Source organism: Melanotaenia boesemani, chromosome 13, assembly GCF_017639745.1.
Source record: "Melanotaenia boesemani isolate fMelBoe1 chromosome 13, fMelBoe1.pri, whole genome shotgun sequence".
NCBI lineage: Eukaryota > Metazoa > Chordata > Actinopteri > Atheriniformes > Melanotaeniidae > Melanotaenia > Melanotaenia boesemani.
Genome location: NC_055694.1, coordinates 17,274,544 through 17,288,332, shown reverse-complemented (window position 1 = coordinate 17,288,332; position 13,789 = coordinate 17,274,544). Strand labels below are relative to the sequence as shown.

The 13,789-nt window shown below is 38.5% G+C and overlaps 1 protein-coding gene across 2 annotated transcripts; it reads right to left on the bottom strand.

Moving 5' to 3' along the window:
- Positions 1-79: 79 nt before the first annotated feature.
- On the bottom strand, positions 80-13,628 carry mapk14a (mitogen-activated protein kinase 14a). 2 transcript variants are annotated; one of them, XM_042003829.1, is made up of 12 exons: positions 13,230-13,628; positions 10,535-10,664; positions 10,309-10,367; positions 7,290-7,401; positions 6,660-6,689; positions 6,339-6,386; positions 6,135-6,249; positions 5,963-6,034; positions 5,251-5,330; positions 1,649-1,727; positions 1,394-1,567; positions 80-1,281 (listed from the first exon to the last, which is right to left on the bottom strand). In XM_042003829.1, the coding sequence occupies exons 1-12, from the start codon at positions 13,346-13,348 to the stop codon at positions 1,217-1,219; spliced, it is 1,083 nt and encodes a 360-aa protein (XP_041859763.1). In that variant the 5' UTR covers positions 13,349-13,628; the 3' UTR covers positions 80-1,216. The 2 variants fall into 2 exon arrangements, with proteins under 2 accessions (XP_041859763.1, XP_041859764.1); XM_042003830.1 differs by lacking the exon at positions 5,251-5,330 and adding an exon at positions 4,782-4,861.
- Positions 13,629-13,789: the final 161 nt, after the last annotated feature.

Below are 13,789 nucleotides of genomic sequence, written 5' to 3'. Positions count from 1 at the left end.
AACCAGATAAAGAAATTTTTAAAAAGGGCAGTTAACACATCTGGTGACACTAAAAAATTGTCAAATATTTTTTAAAAAAAACTGTCGATAATATTGGCATCATGGTAATATTTTTCACATTCATCTATGAAATCACCAAAGGAGGGCACAAATGGGTTGAAATTGAGAACATTAAGTGATTCAGTCTCTTAAAAATAAGTCTTTATTTTGTTAAAGGTCTGGAGATTGCAGTTACCCTGCAGGACTGGAAAATAGTTTCAGGGATTCTTTCAATTGTTGCTTATAAATACCACCCCAACACAGTATAAATACAAATCCCTTTTTTACACACTAAAATAGGTAATAGCATGACAATCTCTGTAAACCAACAACACTACTAATAGACACACAATGTTTTCACATATATGCTAACAGTGATTGCTTTATAACCACAAAAAGTCAGATTTAAAAATTATGGCACATATATTTACATACTTCTGAGCTGAGCATATACCAATGAATACCCCCCGGACATAATCAAAAAAGCATCTTTAACAAGTAGAGGCTCAAATTGTTCTGTGTAAGAGTTTAACAGGTTATTTAAATAAAAAGTATTGAAATATGGGAAATCTTGTTGGTAAGATCCAAGGATTAACAACTACACAGAGTAGGCAAGTTCTGAATTAGTCAAATTTCCAAAAACATTAAATCTACTTCTGTAAGAAATCCCACCAAGTTACAGCTTTTTAATTACAAGGAGAATCCCACAGATTAAAAACAAAAAAACAAGTTCCCAATGATGGATGTGACAGCATGGCCAGGGGAGCGGTACACTAATATATTTCTTTTCAACTGATAGCCAAAAGCTTATTCATAAGTTACTCTATAGAAAAATTAAAAACACAAAGTAGCACAGCTATAGGTCCAGGTGTTTCAGCATCTCAGTGTCACAGTGTTGAGTCATTAAAGTCTGAATTTTTTTTTTAAATCTGCAGAAAATAAAATCATTTCAGGTTTTGGCAAGAGCGGACATTTCCCAGCATGAGACCATCAACATTAGTAGTTCATATAATAGGATAATAAATGCTGCTGTAGATCTCACTTTCTTTGTGCTCATAATGATTTCTTTAAACACTGATCATGTTTTCTGAAGTGGCAAAAACTATGATGTGTGCCTGAAATTTTAACACTAATGCACTTGTTTAAAGGCTGTGACTGAAGCAGGCAGCTCATCTCATTACTCCATGTCATCTTCATCAAAGATAGGCGGCTCAAAACTACACATTTCCTCGTATGTTAATCCTGCAAGACATGGAGACAAAACGTCACAAAATCAGAATAAGTATCAGAATTCTTCTGCATACTGGAGAATTCTCTTCCATTTTCAATTTATTCTACAGAAAAGATGACATACGTTTCCACTCATCGATCTCCAGCTCTCTGCTTTCAAAGCTCTGGTCATATGGCTCCGCCTCGGGCTCGTCTTCTGGGTCGTGGTACTGAGAAAAGTAAGGGTGTGCCAGAGCCTCAGCAGCTGTAATCCGCTTGTCTGTATCCAGAACCAACATTTTCTCCAGGAGGTCCACAGCTTGAAAAGGAAAAAAAATCCAACATGTAAATAGAAATGAATTAGAATTACTGCATAGAAAATCTTTTTTGCATGTATTACCTTGTGGGTTGGCACCAATGAATACATCAGCAAAATTCCTCTTGGGCATGTTGGGTAAGGAGCTGATATAATTCCTGGCCTGAGAAAATAGAGGAATATATAAAAATGTCAGTAGAAGCAACCTGCCATGAGTTACCAATCTGTTACAGAATCTCAATGTCATCATCTGAATTAAATCATTCACTTTCTGGCTACCAAAGGAAATTATGTACCAATGCCACAGAGTGGACATGTTCAATCTCATACCATAACACACTTTTATGTCAGGACATAACATTTATTTTTTCAAATTAGAGGAAAATCCTTCTCTTACCTGCTTAATGTAATAGGGGTTCATACACACTGAAGGGTGGGGAAATTACTTGTGAGCTCAACTACATTCCATTTGCTTTGTGTACATTATATTTAATTTTGTTGCTTTTCTCCAGCTTAAAAGGCTTTCCCAAACGATATATGATGCAATTAAGTTTCGCTCTCCATGTCCACTCTTAAGTCTTCAACTACTTTCTATCATTTTTAAATGATTGAATTTGAGTTGTATTCAATTTACATTTTCATTCCTCTTCCCTCAACAACTATTCTTACTCATTTACACTTCTATTCATCTGCTGTATGAATTTTCACATTTTGGATCTAATAAATCTACATCTTTATTTAATCTATATATAATGGTGTGGCTTGGAAATCCATGTATTCATAAAAGTTGTATGATTTGTGGACAACATATAGAAAAAAAAGCAGAAACCAAACAAAAGGAAATTATTCAGCACTAGACTAGCAAACTAAGAAATATGTCCTTCGACAGCCTGCACTTGTCAATGATGCAACAGCACTCCTAAATCTTATCGCAAGTTATCTTCCACCTCATATAGCCTAATTTGCATCCTATTGCCTTTGTATTCACAACACATCCAACCTACCACATCATGTCAACAACTGCCAGCAGGCATAGACTGTCTCTTCTGTCAGGTATTGAGAAGTATGCTGCTTGTATAAAACAACAAATAAATCAAACCTGTATTTTTATTTACAGACACTACAGCAGCAGCTTGAAGCCTTGTACAAACAAATTCAACAAACACACAAGGCGTGTTCCCCAGGACAGAGATCTATCCTCCTTGCATACACAGGTGACTATGATGGCTGAGCATAAAATATCACTTTTAAAATACAGAATTTCCCGAAATGACAAGGACACCTTATATTTAACAGACTTCTTAAAAAAGAAGAAAAAAAAATCTTTAATATCAGAATGTTGAAAATAAGTTAAAACTACATGTAAAGAGTGAATGCTCTGCTACTAGATTTTATTTAAGTCACTCACAACAGTAAACCTATTGACATAAAAAAGAAATATCTCAATACTAAGAGCAAGTTTTTAAATAAAACAAAATAAAATGAAGTACAGTAAGGTCATATGACAGTGCAGTATGACAGGTCTCTAGGGGAGGGACCAGAAAAAGCGTGGCTCTACATGCTTATGATGAGTAAAATCAATGGATCCAGGTTTCCCTTGCCTGAACATGGGTAACTGGGCCCCCCCTCTGGGGCCAGGCCTGGAGGTTGGGTATGGAGTCGAGCACCTGGTGGCTGGGGTTTTGCTCATGGGGCCCAGTTGGGCATTGCTCCCGGTGAGAGGCACCGAGCAGGTGTGGGCATACTCATTGCCCCCCGAATAGGTGCCTGTACGTTGGGGTTTACCCCGGTGGACAAGAGGGTAGCCTCCCTCCACCTTCAGGTGGGGGGACGGGTAATGACCCTTGTTTGTGCTTAACCATCAAACAACAGTTCAGAGTACCCACCCTTTTTAGAGTCCTTGGAAGGGGCTTTGGAGAGCATTCCTTCCCGGAACTCTCTCGTTTTCCTGGGGGTGCTTCAATGCTCATGTGGGCAATGACAGTGAGGCCTGGAGAAGCAGGATTGGGAGGAACGGCCCCCCTGATCCGAATCCGAGTGGCGTTTTGTTTTGTTACCCAAACGTGTTGTGAGGGTCTGCTGGGAACTTCTGATGGTGTCCACTGTCAGGAAGAGTTTCAGCTCCCATACCCAGCAAAGCTTCAACCATGTCCCAGGTGAGACAAGGAAAATTGAGTCTGAGCGGGGTGTGTTCCGTGCCTCTATTGTTAAGGTGGCCAACTGGAGCTGTGACCATAAGGTCATCGGTGCCTGTCACAGCAAAAATACCCAAGCTTGTTGGTGGATACCAGCAGTGACGGATGCCGTCAAGCTGAAGGAGGAATCTTGTCAGGCCTTTTTGGCCTGTGGGAATCCGGAGGCAACTGATGGGTACCGGCAGTCTAAGAGAACGCAGCTTCAGCGGTCGCTGCGGCTACATTTCTCGGCTGGCCTAGGAATGCCTCGGGATACCCCCAAATGAGCTGGTGAATGTGGCCGGAGAGAGAGAAGCCTGCCCCCGCAAGATGACCCCAGAGAAGCAGTAGAAAATGGATGGATGAAATTAAAATGAAAAAAAAATAATAATAATAATAATAAAAATAAATGTTGAACAATGAAGTAAAAACCTACTGATTGAAGCCACAAAGAAGAACAAACACAGACAAAAGAATCTTAAAAACGGCAAATGCTGTTAGTAACTATCGTATACGAGCAGTAAGCTTTTGTAATGCAATTTTTCCAAACAAGCCCAGAGTTGCTCTTTGCAATCACCTTTTCATTGTCATGCACGAAGCTGGAATAAAGGAATAATCTTCAACTCTCACTTCAGGATTGAAGCTGTCCTATCCTTCACTTGGGCGTAAATATTGCAGCCATCATAAGAGCCCAGCACTCTGTGGCACAGCCATTAACACTGCCATCTTTAAAACCACACAGACTTCTATTAGGCTTAACATATTCCTGCTACTGTCACTCTCTAGGTGGATATGTCCTTGCTCTTGCTGCTGCTTCTCCACTTAGATTCAGAAAACAGCACAGAGATGAGTGTGAAGATTGTGAACGGTGTCACTTTGTAACAGACTGATGAAGCCATTAATGTTACAAATCTTGAATAACAAAATAAATGAAAGCTTTATTGTTAAGAAACTACCATGGCACTCAACAACTATGCAGGATACTGAGACAAGAGCTGTGCAACAAGTCTCTTTTACAGACAGTGACTGTAGGTCCTGCTCACCTCTTGGCTAGGCATCCTGTTTATTAGAGTTGCTGGGGGTGTTCCTGTCAGACGCATTATCTGCTGAAGCTGGTTTATATCTATGAAGCTTGTGTCAAGGTGAGTAAAGCGACAGAGCAGAGCTGGTTAAGAGGCTTCTTCTCAACCAAACATGTGACAAAACTGTTGGTGAGCAACAACATTGAGCTGGAGAGCAAACTTCAGGTTGTGAAGCAAAATGTGAATAAAGTGAAAAGCGGGCAATGTTAGATTTAGAGAACAGAAACAACACAATACTTGTGTTACAGTAATCTCACAGCAAACACTTAATCCCTTCATTTAAAGAGGCAGAACGCTAGTCTGACTTCCCACAATCCCGGAGTGTGGAAAACATGCTGTCAGTCAGAAAGCAGAACCATGAAGTTGTTGCACAGCAGAGCGGCAGGTTAAGAGCAAAAGAGAAAAATCTTGCATAGCTTTGTGAACTCACAGACTCTGAAGATATTTTCATCAAGAGCTCTGGCCCTGGTGTTCCGACGAGCATCATGATTAACTTCAACTGATCAATGTCTAAAAACATACAGTGAAGGATGACCAGACACTGAATTGAGAAAATTTTGTCTTCTGACCTCCTCATTAACCTTGCATCATTTAGAAATCATGTGTTATGTTCAGATGTATTTAGTTTAAAATTTAACCTGTGGAAGATAAAACAGTGAATTCAAATAGACAGGTTTTTAAAAGATATTAAGAAACACAAGCTCAGCAAGAGAGGGCAGGGAGAGGGAGTAAGACAAACTGAAGTGTAACCAAAGATGACAGATGACATGCTCGTACAGAGATCATCAACAAAGTAGGAAGTGAACCTCAGCCGATGATGCATACAGACAGGGTAAAATGGGAAATATTACTGAAAAGGTTATGAGTCAAGCTGGAGAGAGCAATAGAAACATGTACCATCAGTGTTACAACTTTGAAAAGGAAAACTCCGCCAGCGTTTTGTTGGAAAAGAAAAGCAGTTTTTTTTTGTGAAAAGACAGAAAGAATTGCAAATCATTTTTAATTATGCTGGCAAAAAACATCTAAATCAGTAACCCTGTGATGATGTAAATATTTTGTTTAATTTATTAGATTTATAGTCTAAACCGATCTCAGAATATCAGTGGCTAAAGGAGCTCTGAACTGTCAAATGGAAAGGATACGGTCCGTGCCAGGAAACAGAGTTCTGCCAGTGAGAAGTTCTGCCATAATACACCCCACTGACCAAATATCCACTGAAACACAGAGAAGCACAACACAAACACAACCAACACTTGTCAAATTATCCTGAAATATAGAACAGAGACACCATGTGTCCTTTTTAATGTCACCTACCAGTCATATTGTAATGCATCCAGTTCAACATGATCTCAGGGGCACGGTACCAACGGGTTGCCACGTAGCCGGTCATCTCATCGTCAGTGTGCCGCGCCAAGCCAAAGTCCAAAATCTGGGAGCAAATTAAGTGCTTTTAAAAAGAACATCCAATTTGCACAAAGATCGGCGATGAAGCGATGTTCTGAGCAAGAGTTTACTGACCTTCAGCTCACAGTCTTCATTCACTGCCAGGTTACCAGGTTTCAAATCCTTTGGGGAAGAAAGTCATGAATGAATGAGAGACTACAAACCTCCAGTCATGTCTTAGAAATAAGCAAATATGAAAATAAATATTTTCTTTTGCTACAGTTTAACAAAGTATTTCATAACATTACAAAAAGTGAAGGTCTCTTTTACAACTTCTTTTCAGGATTTTTACAAGTCTGATTTGGCGAAGTTAAAGATTTTAACCTTGATGCACATTTTCCCCCAGGTCCAAGTCAAAGACAGAGAAAAAAAAAAAGAATATATCACAACACTTACTCTGTGAATGATGTCTGCTGAGTGGATGTACTGCAAAGAAAGAGGATTGTTTATTAATTCACAGTAAAAAGGGAAAACATCTAAACTTGGATGTTTGAAAGGAAAATATTCACTCTCTGTCTTCAACTAGATAAGAAAACTCCCTCTCATGTTTGTCCATAAAGACTCAATTCAAAGATAGTAAGGATTTCCCAAATCCAAATTTTAAAATGTAGTAAACAGTAGAAAGTTACTGTAAAAGCCATTACAGGTTGAAAATTATGCTTCTGTAAATCAAACTGTACTGTTAAGGGATGCCAGCAGATGAGTCCTGTTAGCTCAATCTAGAGTTTTTACATTGCACTGCAAACAGTGTTGTTACCTGAAAGCTCTCACACCACTTGATGACACAGAGCTTTTAATAAATGGACAAAAGAAACACCCTATTGTTTCAATGGGGAACAACACGTAGTACGAAACGCCTCTGTAAACATCCGCTTTAATTTAACATGATAAAATTCCCATGGAAATTTTCACAGAGTTCAATTAAAGAGAATTGGAAAATAATTAAATACAAATGACAACTTAACAAAACCACTGTGATGTAACCCCCCTTCCCCGGCTGAATATCTGCTGTCTAAATAAGCCAACCTTTAATCCTCTGAGGATCTGGTATATGAGGAACTGCACATGGTCATCTGTGAGTTTCTGACATTTCACAATGTTGTTGAGATCGGCCCCCATTAGATGAGTCACAAGATACCTGCCAGTGGAAAAAAAAACTTGTTAAGTTTAAACGGCCACAAATTTTACACTTAAAGTGTGTTCAAAACATATGAAGTCAAATTTTTTTTTAGAATAATTATGTTTGCGCCTCTGAATTAATGTAGCTGGTGTTGTTTGCAGCCTGCAGCTAATTTTCCATTTGGGCATAAAAGCTTAAACCGGTTTTGCACCTACTCATTTTCATTCTTAGTTCTCTCTAGAGACACTGAAAGGCCAAACACTTAACAAATGGAATGTTATTTAACAAATATACCTGATAAATTAGCTTAATAGTACTGCATCTGTGAATAATTCAAATGTGATCCCACAGCTGTTTAAAATGCCTAAACAGAGCTTACAGAAGACGACAGGAGCAGTGCTCGAGCCAAAGCTCAGTGTTGCTTCGTCAGTCTGCACCTCAACAAATACCCATTTCATGAATACTCACACAGCACAGAGAGCAAGGGCTTAAAATAGCACCCGTGCATGTGTGAACCTGCTTTCAGAAGCACACACAGGGACAGACACTATCCAAAGTTTACCCGCCTTGGAAAAATGGCATATAAATAGTAACTTCTGTTTTCCTCTCTGCTAGAGAAACAGGGCTATGGCCAGAGCACAGAGAAGGATCAGCTTCTGTGTTGGGACTTGTATTTGTTTTTTTTTTTTTTAAATGAAGAAGAAACCTGACTTAAGTACCTGGATGTCTTGGATATTTTCTTGATGTTACGTCCCACCAACCTGCTTATTCAGTCTAACCCTCTGTGTCTCTTTACCACTAAAGTTTAGTCTGCATGTGTGCCCTTGTATTTGCCTTTAGTCCTACGATATCATGCTAATCTAGGAGGAAGGTGGGGCCTCCTGAGCTAACAGCTCTACACTACAACAGCAAACAGAGTCACTGCTAGAAGAGGAAAACATCCAATATTCCTTAGCATAACAATGTTCCAATCACTTATACATTTCAATTCTGCAAAATGTCTGCATGAATGTACTCTTAATACAATGAGATGAAAAACGGAGGCAAATTAAAACTAATGAAAGAGAACACTAGCAAGGTCTTGTCATTTGGTTTTCCTAATTTAATCCTTGTGCTAACGTTACCTAAGATGCAATAAAACAGTTTACAACTGTGTGTCAGCAGAGGTTAATGTGAGCTACTAGCCACAAGCAAAGATCAGAGATTTCCCCTCCCAGCCAATGCTGCCTCTGGTGTCTTCCCAAAGAGTTTTAACAAAACTGTTTTGGTTTTCTTTTTTTACATATATAGTACCATAAGTGAAAAGATTAAACTTACAATAAGTCATGAAAATGCAGGTCAGAAAGCAGAGATATAAAGGGACATGAGTAATGACAGGAGGAAAACTTCAAAGCACCAGCTGTCTCTGCCAGAGACCTTTTTTAAACTTGGCATTAAAATGAATCTTGGGGGTACTGAATAGTTGAAGGGGCTTCCACCCACATGAACTAAATGTCTGTACAAAGAATAAGAGACCAAAGATTCAACTGTGCTCAAATCTTTTTTTTTAATGTAGCGTTAACCTGACATACAAGATGGTTTGTTACACATAACCACTTGTAAAACCTACATAGTGACCACTTGGAAATGGACAGAGGTGAACAGAGGAAGCATCTGTTTAATATCATCACAAGCAAACCAATCAAATCAACACCAGTGTTGACTACCATCACACTAAAACTTTTGCATTTTGGCAGCAAATAAGCAGCTTGTAGCTCTGCCAGATGGATTTTCTTGTGATTGTAATCGTGTCAGAACTGAGTTGCTTCCCAAGGTAACTGTACTATCTGGGACCCATCTCTGACGGTCCCTGGTGAAATAAGAAACAAGCCTTAAGAAAAATTAGCACAAACAACCCTGGAAACAGCAAATACCATTTATTAATAAGTTTAAATTATTTATTAGACTGTCATCAACCAAAGAAAGTGATCAAAAGATAACGTATGTTAGGATTACACACATGTTAGCCTCAGCAAATGAAACCAAACACACTCCCAGATGGCCTAAAAACTCGGTCACATTTACGTAACAACAGTCAAGACCTAGAACAAGTAGTTACAGCTGACTGACTAGATTATGAAATAGTTACTTTTGATGGCAGCATAAACTTCGCTGTGGCTGTCTGAGAAAGTGCAAATCAAGCAGAGACTGAGTTATCGATCAGTAAACACTGATGTGCTCTAGACTGCCTTTTCTTATTGTAATATTACACGGTCTCCAACCATTTGTGTAAAATTCCCGAACAATTAGTTGCATGCATGTTATTAGAAAGCAAGCTTCCAATATTGTTGACTAAAGCCTTGTATAACAGTAAGGGTGCTGCATTCCCTGCTCCAAAATAGCACAGATGAGTCAATAATCATTTTCAAATGAGAAAGTGGCTTCAGGTATCAGGCTGAGCCTTATATCAGAAGCCCAGTGAAACCAGCAATCATAATGTAAGCACACAGAAGTGAGACAGTCTGGCACTCAACACAGGAGGATGTTACATCTGGACACAGTCACCAACAGCTATCCACTTCCCATTTCTAACAACTTTCAACATCAACAAACAACTACCTGTTTGGAAATAACAAAGCTGGTACATTATGCTCCACAAAGCTAGAATTCAATAAACGTAAGGAAGGAAACTAGTGATGGAATCATTCTTGTAACAGCCAGAGAGTGAATTCGTAGGAGAGTGAACTATCTAAAAAATGTTCCAGTGTGTTTAGTCTGCTGGCTTGCCTCCAGGTGTTTTCCAGTCACAGTTAGGACTGTCTGCTGCTGAGAAACTGAAGGCCGTGTTAACATCACTGTTGTTATGCACATGCAGCCAAAGCAAGTTAAAGAGAGCCAAGAAGAAAATTTGTGATCAAGGGAAGTATTTTAAACAATTCAACTTACACATCGGTGAAATCCTTTAAACAAGTACTAGGGGTGAAGACGTCCAAAAGGCCAATAACCTGGAAAAAATAAAAACAGTCAAATTAAAACAGAGGGTAGAGAAATTAAATGCTACACCAAGCAGCCGATTTTAAAACAAACACTATGCTGCAGTTGATAATACTGTGTTCTCTAAGCGCGTTTCCCACCAGGAAGAACAAATGAAAGAGAAAAACATGGCACTCACATTTTCATGCTTCATGTGTTTGAGCAATCGCAGCTCTCTGTATGTTCTTTTGGCATGGATGATGGACTGAAATGGACGAGACAGTTTCTTCACAGCGATCTTCAAACCCGTCTTCATATCATATGCAGAGCTGATAAAGACAGAGGGCAAACCTGAGCTTAAATCACAGTAATATCACCTACATGGATGCAGTCCATTTTTTTTCCTTATTTAATGATCAAAAACGTCCAAGTGGTGAAGATTAACATTTTAAAAGGGAATAAACTTTGGAAAAGTGGGCTTATTCCGTTTAGGCTGATGACCTCAGAGGTGCAATAAGGCTCATAATGGGCTGAGTTTGCTCTCAAAACCAAATTGGAGTTGCTACAGGCAAAGAAAAGGGCAGCATCAGCAGAAAATGTCACTTCTCAGCAGATAGGGAACATGAGTGTCACGTTTTCTAAGGGATGACTGGTGGGCCAAAAACAAGCATTTCCTCTTACACAGCTCAATAATCACAGCTGGTGGACAGCTTTCTCAGACTGGTACTGGGATCCAAAACCAGCATTTCTTGGATTAAGTAATGTCAACAGTGGTGCAGTCAACTACTCAAACAGAATTATGTCCCCCATCATTTCCTTAACATTTGTCCTTTACCAGAAAATGCCATTTGAAGTAAAGATGTGAGGAAGACATAAGGACATAGGAAAAACAACTACGGTGCTGAGATAATGCATTCACATGAGGTTACGTAAGTATGTAGCTGGTGTTGCTGAGATGGTTCTGCCATAGTGTAACTACTATCTGCTGATGAAGGAATATCACAACTGTGCCTGGTTGTCCCATCCATTCATGCATTGCCATTTCATGCAGACTATAAATGATCAATCTCTCTTTCTTGTCCACTTTATACGAACCAAATTAGCAATATGCAATAACTGTTATTGTTTTATACAAACTAGACATGGCAGGAATTATCCTGAATGGTGTGCCATTGAAAATTCACGCTGTAAGCTACTATGTGATGCTCTTGTCTCCTTTGGTCTTTTCCTGTCTTACGTGAGATAGAAATGAAGCATCGAAGTGCTTTTGCTTAGTATTTGGAGAATTCAAGCAGCTCAGAATGGCTGCTGCCTAGAAACTTCCAGGTGATTTCACTGAGGAACTTTCCATTGATGCAGTGTTTTCCACCAATATCAGCCAATATTATTTCTAGAAATCAACTAAAACATGCCAATTTTAATCAAAATATTGATATATTTAAGATTGACAGATAATGAATAAAATGTGTTTTTTTGTTTGTTAACAACAACTAAATGTAAGTAATGATGTGATCCAACCATTAACACATATTATCAATTAAACAAAGTGTTGGCCTGTGTTAAATTCCTGGATACCCAAGGACTATGTCAAAAATGCTTCAAGTTTCAAGTGAATACTTGGTCGAATATGGTGGCTTTCTGCCTTTAATCTGTTACAATTAGAAAATAATACAATAACCTCTGTGTGTCTTAATTTTTTAAGTCAATTTATGAATACTACAGGTAATTTCATTTTTTTTTATATATCTGCTTTAAACATGAAGAAATTTGAGTGACCCTAACATCATTTAAACACCATTAACAAATACCAGTATGCTGTTTAGAGAAGGAAAAAAAAAACAAAAAAAAAAAAAAAAAACAATCACAGTCAATGAACTGGCTAGTAATCCGACCAGCAACAGATTATCCCACTGCCCAGCAACAGCACAGCTGTTTGCTTCCATTTGCAAAACAAACATCTGCTCTCTAAACCAAGTGTTCCACTGACTATGTTGTGTCCTAGATAGTATAAGGACAACCTATTTAATCACTGCACCAATGCAAAGGTCTATCCACAGGAAGCTTATCTTTTTTATCATAAAGGTATAAAGCTGTATAAAGAAAGCTCACCCTGTCACCAAGGACCTCCAACATGGAAAGTGACATTTTCTCTAATTTTGTAAATCTAAATGCATTAGTGCTACAGATTTGCGTAATATTTACTGAGAACAATCACTGTGGAGCTCTCTTAAGAAATTAACAATCTTTAAATTAAGATATGCTGAGAATATACACGTTGGTGAATGTACACATCATATCTGGTTTGCATTGAGAAGAATTGTCAGGCATTAGTGTTTGACATGAACATTTTTATATTCAGTTTCTGTGTATTATTTGTGAAGTAAATAACGTTTAAAAATTAGAAATAACTTAATGAATACTAAAAACTAGGAATATTCCTTTTATAATAAGTAAAATGGGGGAAATTATACCTGAGAAGCTGAAACTCTTTGGCTGTCTTTTCTCATTACAAATTAATTACAATAACCTTAGATTATTAAGGTGGTTGTTGATCCTCCACAATTCACCCTCACAATATGCAAAAATATATTTATGCAAACCAAATAAAGCATAATCTTGAAATCACATCAGCAGCAACTATTTCGTTTTTATTTTTATCTTCTAATTAATTTTTACAATATTTTTTTAATTTTACATATATATCAGAACTAAATTACATTCTGTCGAGATGTTATCTTGTTTAAAGACTTATCTTGGCTCCACCTTGCTAGCTATCAGTACTAGCTAATCTAACTTTAGCTTCTGCAGCACAGGCCTCGTCTAAATGAATGGAGGTGAGGTAAAGTGACCAGACTCCACACACTTCACGTAACTTTGCGTAAGAGGTTATTTACCAAACGGATCCGTAGGCGCCAGAGCCTACCGGGGACAGGTTCTGGTACCGCTCCGGGACTTCCCATATCGTCTTGTTGACCTCTTGTCGGTAAAACTTGGGTCTCTCTTTGTGCGACATTCCTGCAGAACCAACTGCCGACCACCAACCAACTTTCTGCCCTGGGGTGGCTAACAGAAGCTGTGCACAGTTGTACTTTACGCAAATAACAAAATCAGGACAAAATTAAATATTTCTCGTCTCTAGATAATTTAACTCAATCCAAAGTTTCGATAGTGCTTTCTCGTGAAAAGTTGCAGAATCACTGCATACGGTGTGTAGAGTTTTAAGTTATTTGTTCCTCCTCCAGTCTACAGCTCCCGAGATTTCACTCACACATCGTAAAATGTCGCGAGATGAACAACTACAGACAGCTGAGCGCATGGCTGAGCGACGAGTACAGACAGGCATATGTGCTGCATTCAGGTGCTACCCGACGAAAAGACAGCCAACAAAAACGAAATTCTCAAGTCATATTTCTAAAAAAAAAATGGTTACATTTTTAGAAGTTAAACATAAAAA